At 36.2% G+C, this 15479-nt stretch overlaps 1 protein-coding gene across 3 annotated transcripts in view; it reads left to right on the top strand.

The window, feature by feature from the left end:
* Nucleotides 1-397: 397 nt before the first annotated feature.
* The window catches only part of LOC145297691 (leucine-rich repeat serine/threonine-protein kinase 1-like), a 171855-nt gene continuing 156773 nt past the window's right edge, over nucleotides 398-15479 (top strand). Inside the window, exon 1 of one of the 3 annotated variants that reach the window (XM_080143889.1) lies at nucleotides 398-629. In XM_080143889.1, the coding sequence (XP_080000015.1) occupies nucleotides 554-629 (76 nt within the window). In that variant the 5' untranslated portion in view covers nucleotides 398-553. Of the gene's footprint in view, nucleotides 630-9683; nucleotides 10904-15479 lie in introns of those variants that run through there. The other 2 variants (XM_080143888.1, XM_080143890.1) reach the window with 2 other exon arrangements.

The raw sequence follows: 15479 nt of genomic DNA, 5'->3' as shown, positions 1-15479 counted from the left end.
CACAAACAGAAAAGAGAGAGAGTGGAAGATAGTCTATTATGACATCACAATGTTTTTTTTTTTAACAGAGAAAGAGAGAAGGGAAGAGAGAAAAAGAGAGAGAGGAATGAAAGAGAAAAAAGGTAAGAGGAGGAGGATAGGTAAGAGATAGGGCACTGGGGCAAGAGAACATAGAAAGGAAGAGAGATGACAGAGAAGAGGGGGGGAAGGTAGAGAAGGGAGTGAAGAAGAGAAAAAAGAGAAGAAAGAGGAAAATAGAAAAGAGAGAGAAACAGGAAGGAAAAGAAACGATTATATATCCTTGGCAATCTGCAGATAAAAATACTTATAACTTTCTTCCAAGAAATTTATTCTATTTTTAATCTGGGAAATTCCGAAATCCTCATCCAGGATGTAAGTAATAAACTTTTGACTTTCTCTGAAGTAGGTTGCATTTTAAGAACTGGACAGCAATGAATGTTTAGTTCTTTTTTATTTTTAATGTTTTCTTTTGCTTCTGTTTTGCTTTAGTAACACAAAACAAGACAAGGACAAATACTTAAACGCAAATGGAATGAATATGGAGGGCCTTCAAACGCAAAACCATTTCTTACAGGATGGGGAAAAAAATATCACACAGAAATTTAAAGGTTAGATTTTGCACGCACAATTACACACATAGATACAAATATAATTACACATGAAAAGACACGCATACACACATACACTGAAATAATAGAAAAAGGTGCAACTCTCTAGTTTTTCCTATTGTCGATTTTTTTTTATATGTTAATATGATATTCAGTTTCTTATTTATAGTGAAATGTGTTCAGTATTTCTCTCTCTCTCTCTATATATATATATATATATATAATATTTATATATATATATATAAGCTTTGTCTTCTCTCTTTTAGAAAGGGTTAATTTATTGCTAATTACGGGGGAATGCAGCCGAGGCTGCTCAGGCATATTTGTAGGCCAGAGTGCACTCTCTATAGTATGCTAGCTTTTCAAACCCATCTAACCTTGTGTTCATCCTTCTAAGGAAATAAATGAAAGTTTTTTTATAAATAAATAAATGACACTAAATATGAAAAACAGTAAACTGCACTTTTAATTATACATATTAAATACAGAAAGATAGTGATAGCAATAAATCATAAAGGCAGATAATTCTTAATAGAAAATCGTAAAATATTTTTTTATTGGCTTTTGATTACCTATGAATTATTACAACTTGCTAATTCTGTCCCTGAAACTGTTATCTTAAAAGAAAAAACACACTTGAGTTATCTGCCTCTTTGGTCATCAGTGCAAACTACATGCAAACATAACTGGCAAAAGCTGGGATTGAAAGATGCTTATGTTTGTGATGTAATTGTACCTATTTACAATACCTCCCCATGGGACAGAGTTAGACACCACGGTCGTTTTTTAACGTGGAGAAAAGGTACAAAAATTAAAAATTGTGATGCTAATGCAGAGAGTGATCTGCGCTATTTTTTAAATCGTATTTCGATGATTGATTAAAGTTTTATGATGTTTTTTTTTATTCAATTATAAGGTTAAAGTACAGAATAGGTACAAAACACCCTCCCTTCCCCATGTTAAGAATGGCTTTTTAAATAATGTTATTATTTCAGCACGGATCACTCTCTGCATGAGTACCAGAATTGTCTCAGTTGTGAAGGATTTCTATTCCACTGAAAGAGAACAAGAAATGGAAGTGCAGCATCTGAAGAACAGATGGTATTTATTTGCTCCCCCACCGAGCAAATTAGGCACAAGGCCGATTTTTAATGTGAGGAGTGAAGGGAGGGGGAAGGGAAAAAGGGGACCAGCTCCCGAGAGGTGGGAAATGGGAGCTGGTTAATGGTCAGGCATGTAGGGTTGCCCCCACATCTGGTCTTTGCTAGTCATAGCTGGTCTTTGCTAGTCATAGCTTGCAGCATCTGAAGAACAGATGGTATTTATTTGCTCCCCCACTGAGCAAATTAGGCACAAGGCCGTTTTTAATGTGAGGTAAAAACCAGCTCCCCTAAAAGTAGGCAAAAAGGGGGCACTCTGGTTACCAAAAATAATAATTGTCCCAGTATAGAGGGTTTCCCCTCCATTGACTGGTACAAATTATCTTAAGTGCAGCATCTGCCGGAACAGATGGTGTTTATTTGCTCCCCCACCGAGCAAATTAGGCACAAGGCCGATTTTTAATGTGAGGAGTGAAGGGAGGGGGAAGGGAAAAAGGGGACCAGCTCCCGAGAGGTGGGAAATGGGAGCTGGTTAATGGTCAGGCATGTGGGGTTGCCCCCACATCTGGTCTTTGCTAGTCATAGCTAGTCATAGCTAGTCATAGCTTGCAGTATCTGCCGGAACAGATGGTATTTATTTACTCCCCCACTGAGCAAATTAGGCACAAGGCCGTTTTTAATGTGAGGTAAAAACCAGCTCCCCTTAAAGTAGGCAAAAAGGGGGCACTCTGGTTACCAAAAATAATAATTGTCCCAGTATAGAGGGTTTCCCCTCCATTGACTGGTACAAATTATCTTAAGTGCAGTATCTGCCGGAACAGATGGTATTTATTTGCTCCCCCACTGAGCAAATTAGGCACAAGGCCGTTTTTAATGTGAGGTAAAAACCAGCTCCCCTAAAAGGGGTCACTCTGGTTACCAAAAATAATAATTGTCCCAGTATAGAGGGTTTCCCCTCCATTGACTGGTACAAATTATCTTAAGTGCAGTATCTGCCGGAACAGATGGTATTTATTTGCTCCCCCACCGAGCAAATTAGGCACAAGGCCGATTTTTAATGTGAGGAGTGAAGGGAGGGGGAAGGGAAAAAGGGGACCAGCTCCCGAGAGGTGGGAAATGGGAGCTGGTTAATGGTTAGGCATGTGGGGCTGCCCCCACATCTGGTCTTTGCCAGTCATAGCTAGTCATAGCCTGCAGCATCTGCCGGAACAGATGGTATTTATTTGCTCCCCCACCGAGCAAATTAGGCACAAGGCCGATTTTTAATGTGAGGAGTGAAGGGGAAATGTGGACCAACTCCCCGGGGAGTAGGGGAGCTGGATAGTGACAATTGGTATGAAGGGTTGCCCCTACATTGACCAAGGTCTTATATGTGGGGTCGCCCCCACATATGGTCTTTGCTTGCAGTATCTGCCGGAACAGATGGTATTTATTTGCTCCCCCACCGAGCAAATTAGGCACAAGGCCAATTTTTAATGTGAGGAGTGAAGGGAGGGGGAAGGGAAAAAGGGGACCAGCTCCCGAGAGGTGGGAAATGGGAGCTGGTTAAAGGTCAGGCATGTGGGGTTGCCCCCACATCTGGTCTTTGCTAGTCATAGCTAGTCATAGCTTGCAGTATCTGCCGGAACAGATGGTATTTATTTGCTCCCCCACCGAGCAAATTAGGCACAAGGCCAATTTTTAATGTGAGGAGTGAAGGGAGGGGGAAGGGAAAAAGGGGACCAGCTCCCGAGAGGTGGGAAATGGGAGCTGGTTAAAGGTCAGACATGTGGGGTTGCCCCCACATCTGGTCTTTGCTAGTCATAGCTTGCAGTATCTGCCGGAACAGATACTACACTTTGATCTTGGCCAAATTGCAGCTGCACGACATATCTGTTATGTTTGTATGTGAACTATCTTGTGTTATGCTGAGTTCTATTTTGCTTCTCTATAGTGGTAAAAAAATATCAGCTGTCATGATGGCAAAGGAGCAGTTGTTGAGAAAGAGCACACTGTGGGCCTTATTTTCCACCCGCATATAGTGAATGATGAGAGTAAAAGAAATTGGCCACAGCACTCAAATCCTTCGACTGTTGTCTCTTCCAGCATCAATCAAACAGGTTTGAAATCAAGTGGCTTTTGTCAAAAACAAAATGTGGTATTGTAACATTACTGTTGGGGTGGCACCTCTACAGATTCTGACGATGGACTATTCCTGACGTCATTTCTGGCAACCAGTTTCTGCAATCAAGCAGTCTGGACCATAGACTGAGTTGTAACCTTACTTCGTCCTTCCAGTTGAGCAGAGTCCCACTCGACCAATATACGTTTCTGTATTTTCTATTAATATATATTTCATTTTACTGTTTCCAAGCCTTCCCATTGTTTCAACATTTAAACCGCAACAGTTACCCAACACATTATAGCCTCACCTACAAAGCAGACAAAGAATAGAAAAGAACTTCAACTCGCTTTTTTTGTTGTACAACAACTAATATTTTCTCATTCTCTTGCCACAGGTGACGTCTCATTACGCCTGTGACATCACCCATGTGATGGTCTTCTTGAATGTTCTCTCGAACGTCATCCATGTCTCTAATATTCTCGAATGTGTTCTCTCCTTTTTATAGTCTTCTTTTTCCTTACCATGATGTCCTTTCGCTCACAGCTTGATTGTTGCATATAGCCGTCTGAGCTATATGGCAGTATCAAAGAGTTTCATTCTTGCCTGCCCGCTTCTAGCAAAAAATGAGAGTAGGATAGTATGTTTTGTTGTGACAAAATCTACTTGGGAACAGAATAATATTTTTCAACAACTCTCTGAATGGGAATTGGAGTTGCACCTTCACACAGGTGTCCTAATGCTTACATAATTATATAAGTACAGCCTTTTAGACATTATCCTTGAGAGCCTAAGGGGTTTGTTAGGTCAACCTGGCATGAGAGTGTCTTTTTTAAACCCTGAATAAATATTCAAAATCTCCTAGTATTTGCGGCCCAAATATGATCTCCTCAGTATGAATAACCCATGAGGAACGATGCACCTTCTCCAAATGATGTTATGGCAAGTAACATGAAGCTGGATAATCCACCAAACTACATGAATTTTTGGGCCCCCGACAAAAGGAGGGTGGACGTGTAAATTCACCCTTGTCTGTTTGTCTGTTCGTCGGTCCACACTTTTCTTAATAACTATGCCTTGGAATTTGTAAAAGTTTTGCACAAACATTAAACATGATATGAGTAAAAAAGTAACAGAACGGATTTTCTGGGAAAACTCCGGTTTCCCTCCCTAGGGGTGTCTTTCGGGTTCAAATGGCTAAAATTGACACTTTTGTGCTTATTAAAAAAAATTGATGGCTTGGATTTTTATAAAACTTTCTGAAAAGCTGTAACTAACTGATTTCTACATAATTTTCTTTGTCTATACTTCGCAATAACTCTTGGGTGTGCCACAGGGGCTCTTTTAGGGCTAATAAAAACACTCCATTTTTGGGACTATTTTATCACATTTGTCCAAAATTTTCTGTGTATGTCTATTTAGCAGTTTTGCATGGTGCTGAATGCAAATTTAAATATGTTAAGGCCTTAGCGACTTTTGGTGCTGGTGGGGGTGGGGGTGACCACATGATGAACTTAGTCATTTCTTTTTTTGCATAGTACAGAACTCAAATTTACATATGTTAAGGCCTAAAACTGGACCGTTTCTTTATTTTCACCAGGATTTGACATCCTCTGGGGACTTTTGGGGGCTTAATGAGGAGGGGGGGGGCAAATGCTGAACTTAATCATTTTTTTTTATGCCTCATTCACTGTGCACACACGGGGGACCATGCATGCTTCACTTGTTGTCCTGGAATCAAGTACATTAAGAAACCACAAGAAAAATACACTCGAACATATTAAGATGTTCGATTAGGGAGAGGAAAATTATGTTCCTAGTTTATTTACTAACTCCGTGTTTGAAATGTAAAGGAAAGCTTTAATGAAATACTCGAATATCTATGTATCTCATGTGGAAATGAAGTGTTAGCCACCAGAAATGGGCCCCCCCCTTGATTTTTGACAACTGAAGTAAAACTGAAAAAAAAAAAAAGAGCAGCAAAACAGAACTCAGCATAACACAAGATACTGCACACACAAACAAAACAGGTATCTCATGCAACTGTTACAATTACACCATTACAAGCAAAAGCAGTAGTTCAGTTGTCAGTTATGTTTGCATGTAGTTTGCACTGATAAAGGCATATTTGACCACCCATGAAATTGCTTCAGAGTCGAAGTAGCTTACTCTTTTTTTTTTTTTTTTTAATTTTTATGTTCTTATTCACCCTAGGAAGGGTATATCGCCCCTTCGACATAAGAGTCTACCATGTGGAAACATGACTTCAGGGGCGCTGAAGAAGGAAGTTGAGCAGTAAGATGTTTGTTCACATTACATTTAAACTTCTGCACGTTAGTGTAGTCAGAGAAGCAGCAAACAGAGAGAGAATCCCAAAGTCTAGTAGTTTGATCGAAGAAATTATTCGAATAGATAGTTTTCTGGCATCTAGGGACCTTTAAGTGAAGGGGTGGGATTTTACTGTTTGTTGGATTAGTTGGGAGTTGGGAGTACTTACATTGAGGAGGAAACAAGTGGTACGCGTTCAACAGAGCACACTTCATTAAAGTACTTGTAAAACAGGCACAAGGATGCAAACTTATAGTGATGGGACAGGAGTTGGTTGGTATTGCAGACCCTATTAGATAGACTCTTTTTTGGACTATGTCTAAGAGCAAGACACTAGTGGTAGATGCAACAGCACAGATGTGGCAACAATATTCCATGCATGTGTGAATGATGGCTTTGTAGAAATATAGGATACTGTTAGGTGTGGATAGTTTTCTAGCACGTTAGAGGGAGTCTATCTTCTTTGTAGCAGCCTTGGCAATGTCCTCAATCTATTTGTTTCAATTCATGTTGCCTAAAAGTGTTAAGTCGAGGAGCTTGAACGATAAGTTCTCTAATCTGTTGTTAAGCATAATCCCAGCTTTATTAAAGGTAATCAGGAAGGATCTTATTAAAGATTCACAGCCGGGAATCTCATATGACAGCATGAAAGAACAAGGTTCTTTGATGTATACCATTGTCAGTGGATTACTATATTCAAACACTCGTGAATGCTCAGGGATTGGTTACCCAGCCAGTTCTTTCGTCATATGAAGGAATTCATGGAGGATGCGCCAGCCGACAGTGTTCAACTGTGGCAATTACTTGTATCTTAGTTACTGTTCAACGTTCAGGCCTTAGTTGCCCATATGATGGAAAATGAAAAGGTTGAACAGTGTTATTGGATTGGAAGAGAAGAAACTACTTGCACAAGCAGCAGTGTATCTATTTGACGTGTCAGATGCAAGAGACGGGGGAAAGAAAAAGGTGTGAAAAACTTTAGTTTGTAGAGGAATTCTTTTTATATCTGCATATGAGTGGAGTAGCTTTAAGAAAGACTAATCAGGGAGGACAAATAGCTGAATGCTTCACAGCTGAGGGCAAAATTCAGAGCTGAAAGTTATTGTTGTGGTCAAGTAAAGTGGAGTTCTATCAGTTTTCCTTGCAGGACTATTGAAATCGGTTGGTGTGAATTACGGTGTTAGTGAAGAGGAATTCCACCAGTTTTCTTTTTGAGTTTACATGGATATACAAGGAGAACTCCTCTTATGACAAATTTTAGTGCTGCAGCAAAGATTTTGTAGGTTGCTGCAAAGTACAATCATTATTTATTTATCCTTTTTGAGAAAAGTATCATTGTTTTGTAAGGGTAGACTAGTCGTTTTTACCAACCATTTTTTTAACTATTTTTTTGAAAGGTTAGACCAGTCGTTTTTACCAACTTTTTTTTTTTTTAATATCTTTTGTGACAAGAATCTCATTTTTATAGGCGTTTTTATCAACCATTTTTACAGTCGTTTTTATCAACCATTTTTTTTTAAAATCTTTTTTGAAAGGGAAGACCAGTAGTTTTTATCAACCATTTTTTAATATTTTTTTTTTTATAAGAGTATCATATTTTGTAGAGGTAGGCGAGTGGTTTTTACCAATCATTTATTTTTTTTTAAATATCTTTTTTGAGAAATATATCATTTTTTTGTAGGGATAGACAGTCGTTTTTATCAACCATTTTTTAAAATTATCTTTTTTGACAAGAGTATCATTTTTTGTAGGGAAGGTCGGTGATTTTTACCAATCATTTTTTTTTTTAAACTACTACAGTTCTGATACTTGTCTCGTGATATAATTTGTGTTTGTTTTTGGCTGAGAATTTCCATAAAGTAGTGAATTCTCTACATAACATTAAAACAATTTGGTTTTGTGATCTGTAAACACGCGGGTGCTTCTGTAGATTGGTAATCTTTTAAAGCAACACATTTCAGGTGAAAACATTATTACATACTTACGTGTCATGTCAAAATTTATATAGATTCCAAAAGTCCCGAAAAATGATCCAGTGGAAAAATAATTGTAAGTAAAAATAGAATTTATTGAATCATCAAATTTCATTGTACGCTTTTGTGCGACCAATTCAGTATGACAAATTGATTTATCTCCCTTGACTTCAATTAACTTAAATTAAGGCCCACCATTTTTAAACAACGTAATTGTGGATGATTTTATTTTTAAATACAGCTAGCACATCTTCTACTGGATCATTTTTAGTAATTTTTTGAATTTATACTAATTTCAACATGACACACATGTACGTAATAATTAGGGATGGGACGATTCCAATATTTTTTCCGATTCCGATACAATTACTGATTCCGATTATTTATAAATCTCTAAATATTTAACTATACAGTTGCTGTTGTTCCTGATTATGGTAAAAACACATGCTAAATGTGCAGATGTTTTCTCAAACGTAAAAAATACATTTGTGGGGGATGATCCATCAATTTTAGTTTTACTAATAGTTTAAAATCAATAGATATTCACTATTTTAGTATTACTATCAGTAGTAGAATATTTTTCTTTATAGAAAATCAAATAAAAAAGCCAATTAAAAGAATTGTTTTTGGCATCGGAAAATAGGCACAAATTTTTCAGATTCCAATACCCCCCAAAAGTTCTGATTTTTCCGATTCCCAATTTCAATTCAGATTAATCGTCTCAACACTAGTAATAATGTTTTCACCCGAAATGCATCGGTTTAAAGATCACCCGTCTACACAAGTACTAACACTTGTCCTCTGAATGCATGTGCTCTTTACCCCGATGAATGCTTTTGGCTCTACATCAAGCACTGCCAGAAACGATGCCTAAATAAACTTCATACACACTAGTTTGCCCATGCAACAGAAAATAGTAAACGAGAACAGCTCCTTAATTCCTTCACCTGACTTGTATAGATTCTGTTTGAAGAAAATAAATAAAAAATACTAAAGCAAAGAAAAAAAATTAATGAAATTGATGCTGGGTGATCATTTTACTTTAAATTTATATGGAAAATTATCCCTCAGCTCTGAAATCTAAAATATTTTATACCAATTTAAAATAATTTCACATCTATGTAGAAAACTGGTAAATGTGACTATCGGAATACCCTGGCCAAGGCAAAGCAGACGATTTTTTTAGCGGTGATTTGGCAAATCACCGCTAAAAAAAGAAAATATCGTCTGCGTCCATCAAACTTAAACACCAAACCAGAACTCGTAAACGAAATGAAACGAAATTTGTTTTCATTATTACCAGAAAAGATGTCTTTCCCCTGTTATTATTTTGCTAAGACAGAATTTCGTTATCTTTTTTTACTCAAATGTTTCGTTATCTTTCTTACTAAAATCAAATAAAATTATTGGTAATTCTTTCATTTTTTTCCATGCGTACCTATTTTACCCTGTCATTATTTTAGTAAGAACGAATTACTATTTCGTTATCTTTCTTACTAAAATGAAATAAAACGAAAGTAAATATCTTTTTCGTAATAGGCCAAGAAGTAAGCACAGCAGTCAGTACAGTACAGATAGCACCAAGCACCACTCATCAAAAATCACTTTGGTTCAAATTCTGTAGAAGCTATCAACATTCTAAAGTGTTTTACACGTATTGCTTATTGAGGTGGAATTTGACAATACTAGTGGAATGTTACATTTTCACCCAATTTGTTGTTGTTGTTCGTTCTAATTCGAAAATGGTAAATCCCTAGCGATATGATCGGTAACTGTAGACGTAAAGCACACACACACACAAGTCGTGGTGGTGGTAGTCTTCCTGTGGTGCTCAAAAAGTAAATATCCCTGTCGGTGTTTACAGGTTGTTAATGTTCGGACATTTTGCAATATAGATAACAAAACGAAAAAGTGTGTGGGGGAGGGCGAATATATAACAAATAAATGTTACCAAAGGCAAGATAAATTACTTTTTTTTTTTTTTTTTTTTTTTTTTTACATATTTGGATAAGTTTGTTTGTTTTTTTTAAAACTTATTTTAAAGCGTTATTTACTTTGAAACACAAATAGTATTGAGTCTTTAGTTAGAATAAGAAGAAAAATATGGCTAACATTAGACGGTCACGGTCATCTAGAGAGTTTCGATAATCGATCAAAAATCGAAAATTAAGTAAAACACTGGTAGAAAAACACGGTGACATTTATTGGGTAGATTTCTACGAGTATTTTGTTTATTTTTCAATTTTTGGGTCTCCGTGCAGAGGTATTATGGCAGTCATCATGCATGCATGCATTTTTCGTTAACGGAGTGAATACGCGGTTTTTTTTTTTTTTTGAACCGAAAACGCTTTAAAATAAGTTAAACACAGAAATCTTATCTTATCTAGGTAGCATTTATTTGTTATATATTTATCTTTTGATACCTTTTTCGTTTTGCTGTCCTGTCCGCTTGTGCGAAACCAGTCTTCGGCTTCATACAAGTGACTGATTTGTGACCTAACCCCACATTAAAACTCGACCTTGTGTCAGATCCGGTCTTCGTCGTGGGGAAATTGACAACTCAAACTTATTACTTACTACGATAGTCACAAGTGGGACGTCGTCGAACGGAGCTTAGCACACTGGTTTGTGGTTTGCAAACCAGATGTAAAAAGCGATTTACTTTCCCCATTCGTTGTACTAAAACTATGGAAAACACAAAACTTTTATAAACAATAATGAAATTTGTTTTTCCAGTGTAGAAATGCGATATGGATAAAAACAGAAAACAAGGTAAGGATAAAAATAAACAAAAAAGAAAAACTTGTTTTAGTTGTCAAACTTCTTTTGAATCACGACGTTTTTTTGCGGACCTCTGGGCGAGAATCACCCCCGCCTCTAATTTTTATAGTATATTTTAATATATAGTATAGTTTCCGAGGTTTGGGGTGTTTATTCCGAAAGCCGTTCTTGATTGGGAGGGGGTGCGCCGGTTGCGGTTATACTACGCTGGGTTCGGTCGTAAAAATATACCAAATATACCGGTTAAAATGGGGGGGGGGGTCGCGTTCAGGTCCGCCGATCAATCTTTATTTTCAATTATTTGTTATTTCCTTGAAATTCTATGCAACGGTCAACGGTGCTTATTGGGCGAATTCATAAAATTTACAAAGTTACCACCCTCGGCTGAACCCCACAATCCGGAAATAAACTAATATTACTTTTTAGGTGATTCCGTGTGCATATTTAAAAATTTGGCAGGAACCCCCCCCCCCCAAAAAAAAAAAAAAACACTTGCAGTTTCGTATATCAATTTAACAAATTTAACGTGAATTGATGGACAATTTCCGGGTCATTCTAACTTTTTAAGTCGGTGGGACCACATTGGTTTTACCACTAACCTTAAGTCCGGCTGGCATGGTCGTAAAACCACATGTAATCGTCTAAAAAAACACAGGATCTTTATCTCTGAAGATTTTCCAACTTTATTTAATTGAGGGACTAAATTTAAAAACCCCATGCTTAGAATCATCTGGCTTTTTATTTGTTTATTTATTTAGTACTTGTTTAGTTAAAGACATTAAAAGATGAAAATATTGAAAACAAATTACTCGTATATTGTAAGTTCTCATAAAAAATTTAGCTTAATTTGATCAATTATTTTATTTTATAGAGGAAAATCAAATTTTAATAAGGTCGATATCGTGTCCCGCCATCTTGCCCATTTGGCGGACGAAGAGGGAGGGCGCCAAGGGAGATAACTCCATCACTGCTTAAAATTTGTAAAAATTTGACGAGATTATTTTGAAACGTGGACAGAAAAAAATACCTAGATAAATATTTTATTTATTTATTTATTTTATTTTTTTTACTTAATAAACTACTTACTACTGAGTTTCTCTGTCCTTTTTTAATCCCTTTTTCATTTTACCCTTTTTTAAAACTTTTTTCGTTTTAAAGGCACCTCTCCTTGTCCGCGAAATAGGCGAGATGGCCGGGATACGATCGCTCTCATTAAAATTTGATTTTCCTCTGTAAAAAAAAATTAAAAAAATACTTGATCCAAGTGAATTTTTGGTAAATATGAAGAATTACTCTACCCTCGAAAATTCCCTTAAAATTACCACTCTAATAGGTTTTCGGGGTCGCTGAAAACGAAAATAACGTTTAAAATTACGGCAAACGAGTAGTTTCCAAGATATGAAGAAATGTTAGTTTAAAAAAAAATAGGGGATCCCCCGGAATCACATTTCTATATTAATTTAACGTAAAATGAGCACCCATTTTGTGGCCACGATTTTTTTTTGGGGGGGGGGCTTTCTTTCCACCCTCGGAAAATCCTTTAAAATTACCACAAGCGTTTAAAATTCCAAGAAACAAGTAGTTTTCAAGATATGAAAAAATGCACTCACTTTATGGTCACCATTTTCTTTTTTCTTTGGGGGGGGGGGGGCTGCCGGTTTGGTTTTCGTTCTTTTTTGGAGGGGGATATTCAATTATAGAACTTGTATAGTTTTTTAACAGGTGCTTATGCAGTTTAATTAACCGTTTTAACGTAAGTAACGCGCCGACATTAACGGAGCAGAACTGTTTAATATTTTATAAAAATTCTGTTTACATTTGGTGGGAGGCGGTGGAGGAGGGGCGGGGAGTGTTGTGCCGTGGTAACCACTGCATAAGCACCTGTTAAAAAACTATACAAGTTCTATAATTGAATGAATATCCCCCTCTAAAAAAAAGAACGAAAAACAAACCGGCAGCCCCCCCCCCCCACTAAAAAATGTGACCATAAAGTGAGTGCATTTCTTCATATTTTGGAAACTACTTATTTCCTGGAATTTTAAAAGAGTGGTTATTTTAAAGGATTTTCCGAGGGTGGAAAGAAAATCCCCCCCCCCGAAAAATTTTACGTTAAATTATTATAGAAAAGTGATCCCCCACTTTTTTAAAACTAACATTTCTTCATATCTTGGAAACTACTCGTTTGCTGTAATTTTAAATGTTAATTTCGTTTTCAGTGACTCCGAAAACCTATAAGAGTGGTAATTTTAAAGGAATTTTCGAGGGCGGAGTAATTCTTCATATTTACTGAATTTTTTTTTTTTTTTTTTTGCATAATGGGTATATACAGCATAATTTTTTTTTTTTTTTTTACGATGTTTTCATTTTTTAATGTCTTGATTAAACTGAACAAGTGACATTTATTTTTAGTTTTCTAATTGTAAACTATTTCAGTCATTTCCGGGAGTGACTCTAGATTCTCCATCAATACTCGGAACTGTCTCCATTAACTGAAATCGTTTTGGTGCTAATTCCTTACAAGTTGCTAATTGATTATGGATTTTTAAAAATTAAATTTAATTTTTAAATCAAATCAAGAAGGGACAGTTCTCGATCAGTGAAGGAGAAATCCTTCCAAACTGAGGTGCTTTTACTCGGTGAAAGGGGGCTGGATTTTCTCCACATTAAAGACCGACTCTGTTCTCATAGAGAGGTAAGTAAATAAGGACAATGGCCAGTGATGTTTTTTTTTTGTTTTTTTTAACACATGACTGCATAAACGATATATTTATTATGCGTAAAAAATCTTTTGTCTAGTTTTGTTTTCATCATCCAAAAATATTTTGTTGAAAAGAATTTCGAAAGTTAAGAATTTGAGGCGATTCTGGTTTCAGGTAAAATCCCCCATTTTCTGAGATATCATTAGTTATCTATATATTAATACCAAAGTAAATTTCTCACATCTCAATTTCCTCCCTTCAGAGGCAAAAGAATCCACAAACACAAAAGCCATACCTTTCAAACTCAAAATTTATTCAAATGTAACAGCAATGAAAGTTTATTGGTTTAGGTATTGTCCGTTTGCAAAACGATGGCCCGATTTGCCCCCATACGCATGGAGCCTTTAGTTTGAATTTCTATTGTAGGAATGTTAGTTCGTTGTTCCTCATAAGGATTCATGAATGTTCATTGTAAACTCGGCAGGAGTGATGGCGCCTATAATTAGGCATAATGTGAGCCCCTTGAGACTCAAGATGAATTGAGATAAGATCCAATATTTGGTAAACTAGTGGGGTGTACCCGGCGTTGCCCTGGTTTTTAGAGGCGTGTGTGGTTGGGGGGGTAAAATGAAAACAAAGCGAAGTCATAAATAAATATTATAAAAACAAACAATGTTAAAACTATTAAAAAAGAAATCATGTAAAAAAAAACAATTAAAAAAAATGAACGTGTGTTTGAAAAATCCCCAAAAAGTTTGAGGGGAGGAGGTTGAACTCAAATCATTGAGGTGAAAGCGCCAAAAAAAAAAAAGTGATGAATTAACTAAAAAGTGAATTAGGTCAAATATCAATTCCGCAGTGAAGTTTGTTTTGATTTAGTTTCAGTAGTCACATCACACTTGAATTCTAAATGAATGTTTTTGTTTTCTCGAATTCTAAATGAATTTATTTATTTTAATTTAAGTGTAATGCAAGTGATATCGTTGCATTGTAATCTTTGTGTAAAAATAAATGTTGAATTGAAAGTACTAATAAATAAAGGTCATAGTTAGATTTCACGGTTAGTCGTTAAAACCGGAAGTAAAATCCGGTTAGTCTCGCAGATTGCATCCTACACTAACAAAAAAAAAGCAAAAAGAAAACAATAATAGTAATTGCATTTTCGCGTTTTTTATTTTTTATTTTTTTATTTCTATTTTATTATGGAAAAAACAAAGCATAAATCAGGGAAAAAAGATTTAAAAAAAAAAAAAAAAAGGCATAAGTAACCTTGTATGATTCCAAACCGGTGTTTCCTCATAGTGTTCCCTGTGGACACATCCGCTGCGGTGTAAATGGGGAGAGAGGAAAGGAGGAATCTAATAGAGAGAAAAGATGTTGCAACTTCCATTGAATCTAAGAGATTTTGGCAGTGGACTCTCACCGGAAAAAATATAGGAATGTACCATTGTCGAGAAACTGTAGAGGTAATAGGCCTATAGCAAACCTTAGATAATGTGCTACAGTCTGTATACATTACATTTGCATGTAATGTCATGATTTTTAATCCTATTAAGGTCAAAGTTGGAGGGGAAAAAATGAGTTCATTTTATTTATATAGAAGAAGAAGATAGATAGAAGATAGATTATTTATATAGATAGAGATAAGCATGCAGAACAGTTCTTGAATGTCATCCTCAATTAGGATATATTCAGCAGCATAAGTAGTTTCTGCTTGTAGAGATGTGGACCTTCGTTCAACAACTGTTTGGTGTTCATGAAGGAATTGTCTTAGCTCCCTCTAGTGGGAGCCGCTGGGTTTTTGAGTCTATCCCGATGCCGCTGTCTAGACTGAAAGAGAAAGCATGATACAAAAGCACGCTAAGTCA

Source organism: Euprymna scolopes, chromosome 18 (assembly GCF_053919585.1).
Source record: "Euprymna scolopes isolate OS-2025 chromosome 18, ASM5391958v1, whole genome shotgun sequence".
In the NCBI taxonomy this organism is placed as follows: Eukaryota; Metazoa; Mollusca; class Cephalopoda; order Sepiida; family Sepiolidae; genus Euprymna; species Euprymna scolopes.
This window is presented reverse-complemented; position numbering and strand designations above follow the sequence as displayed.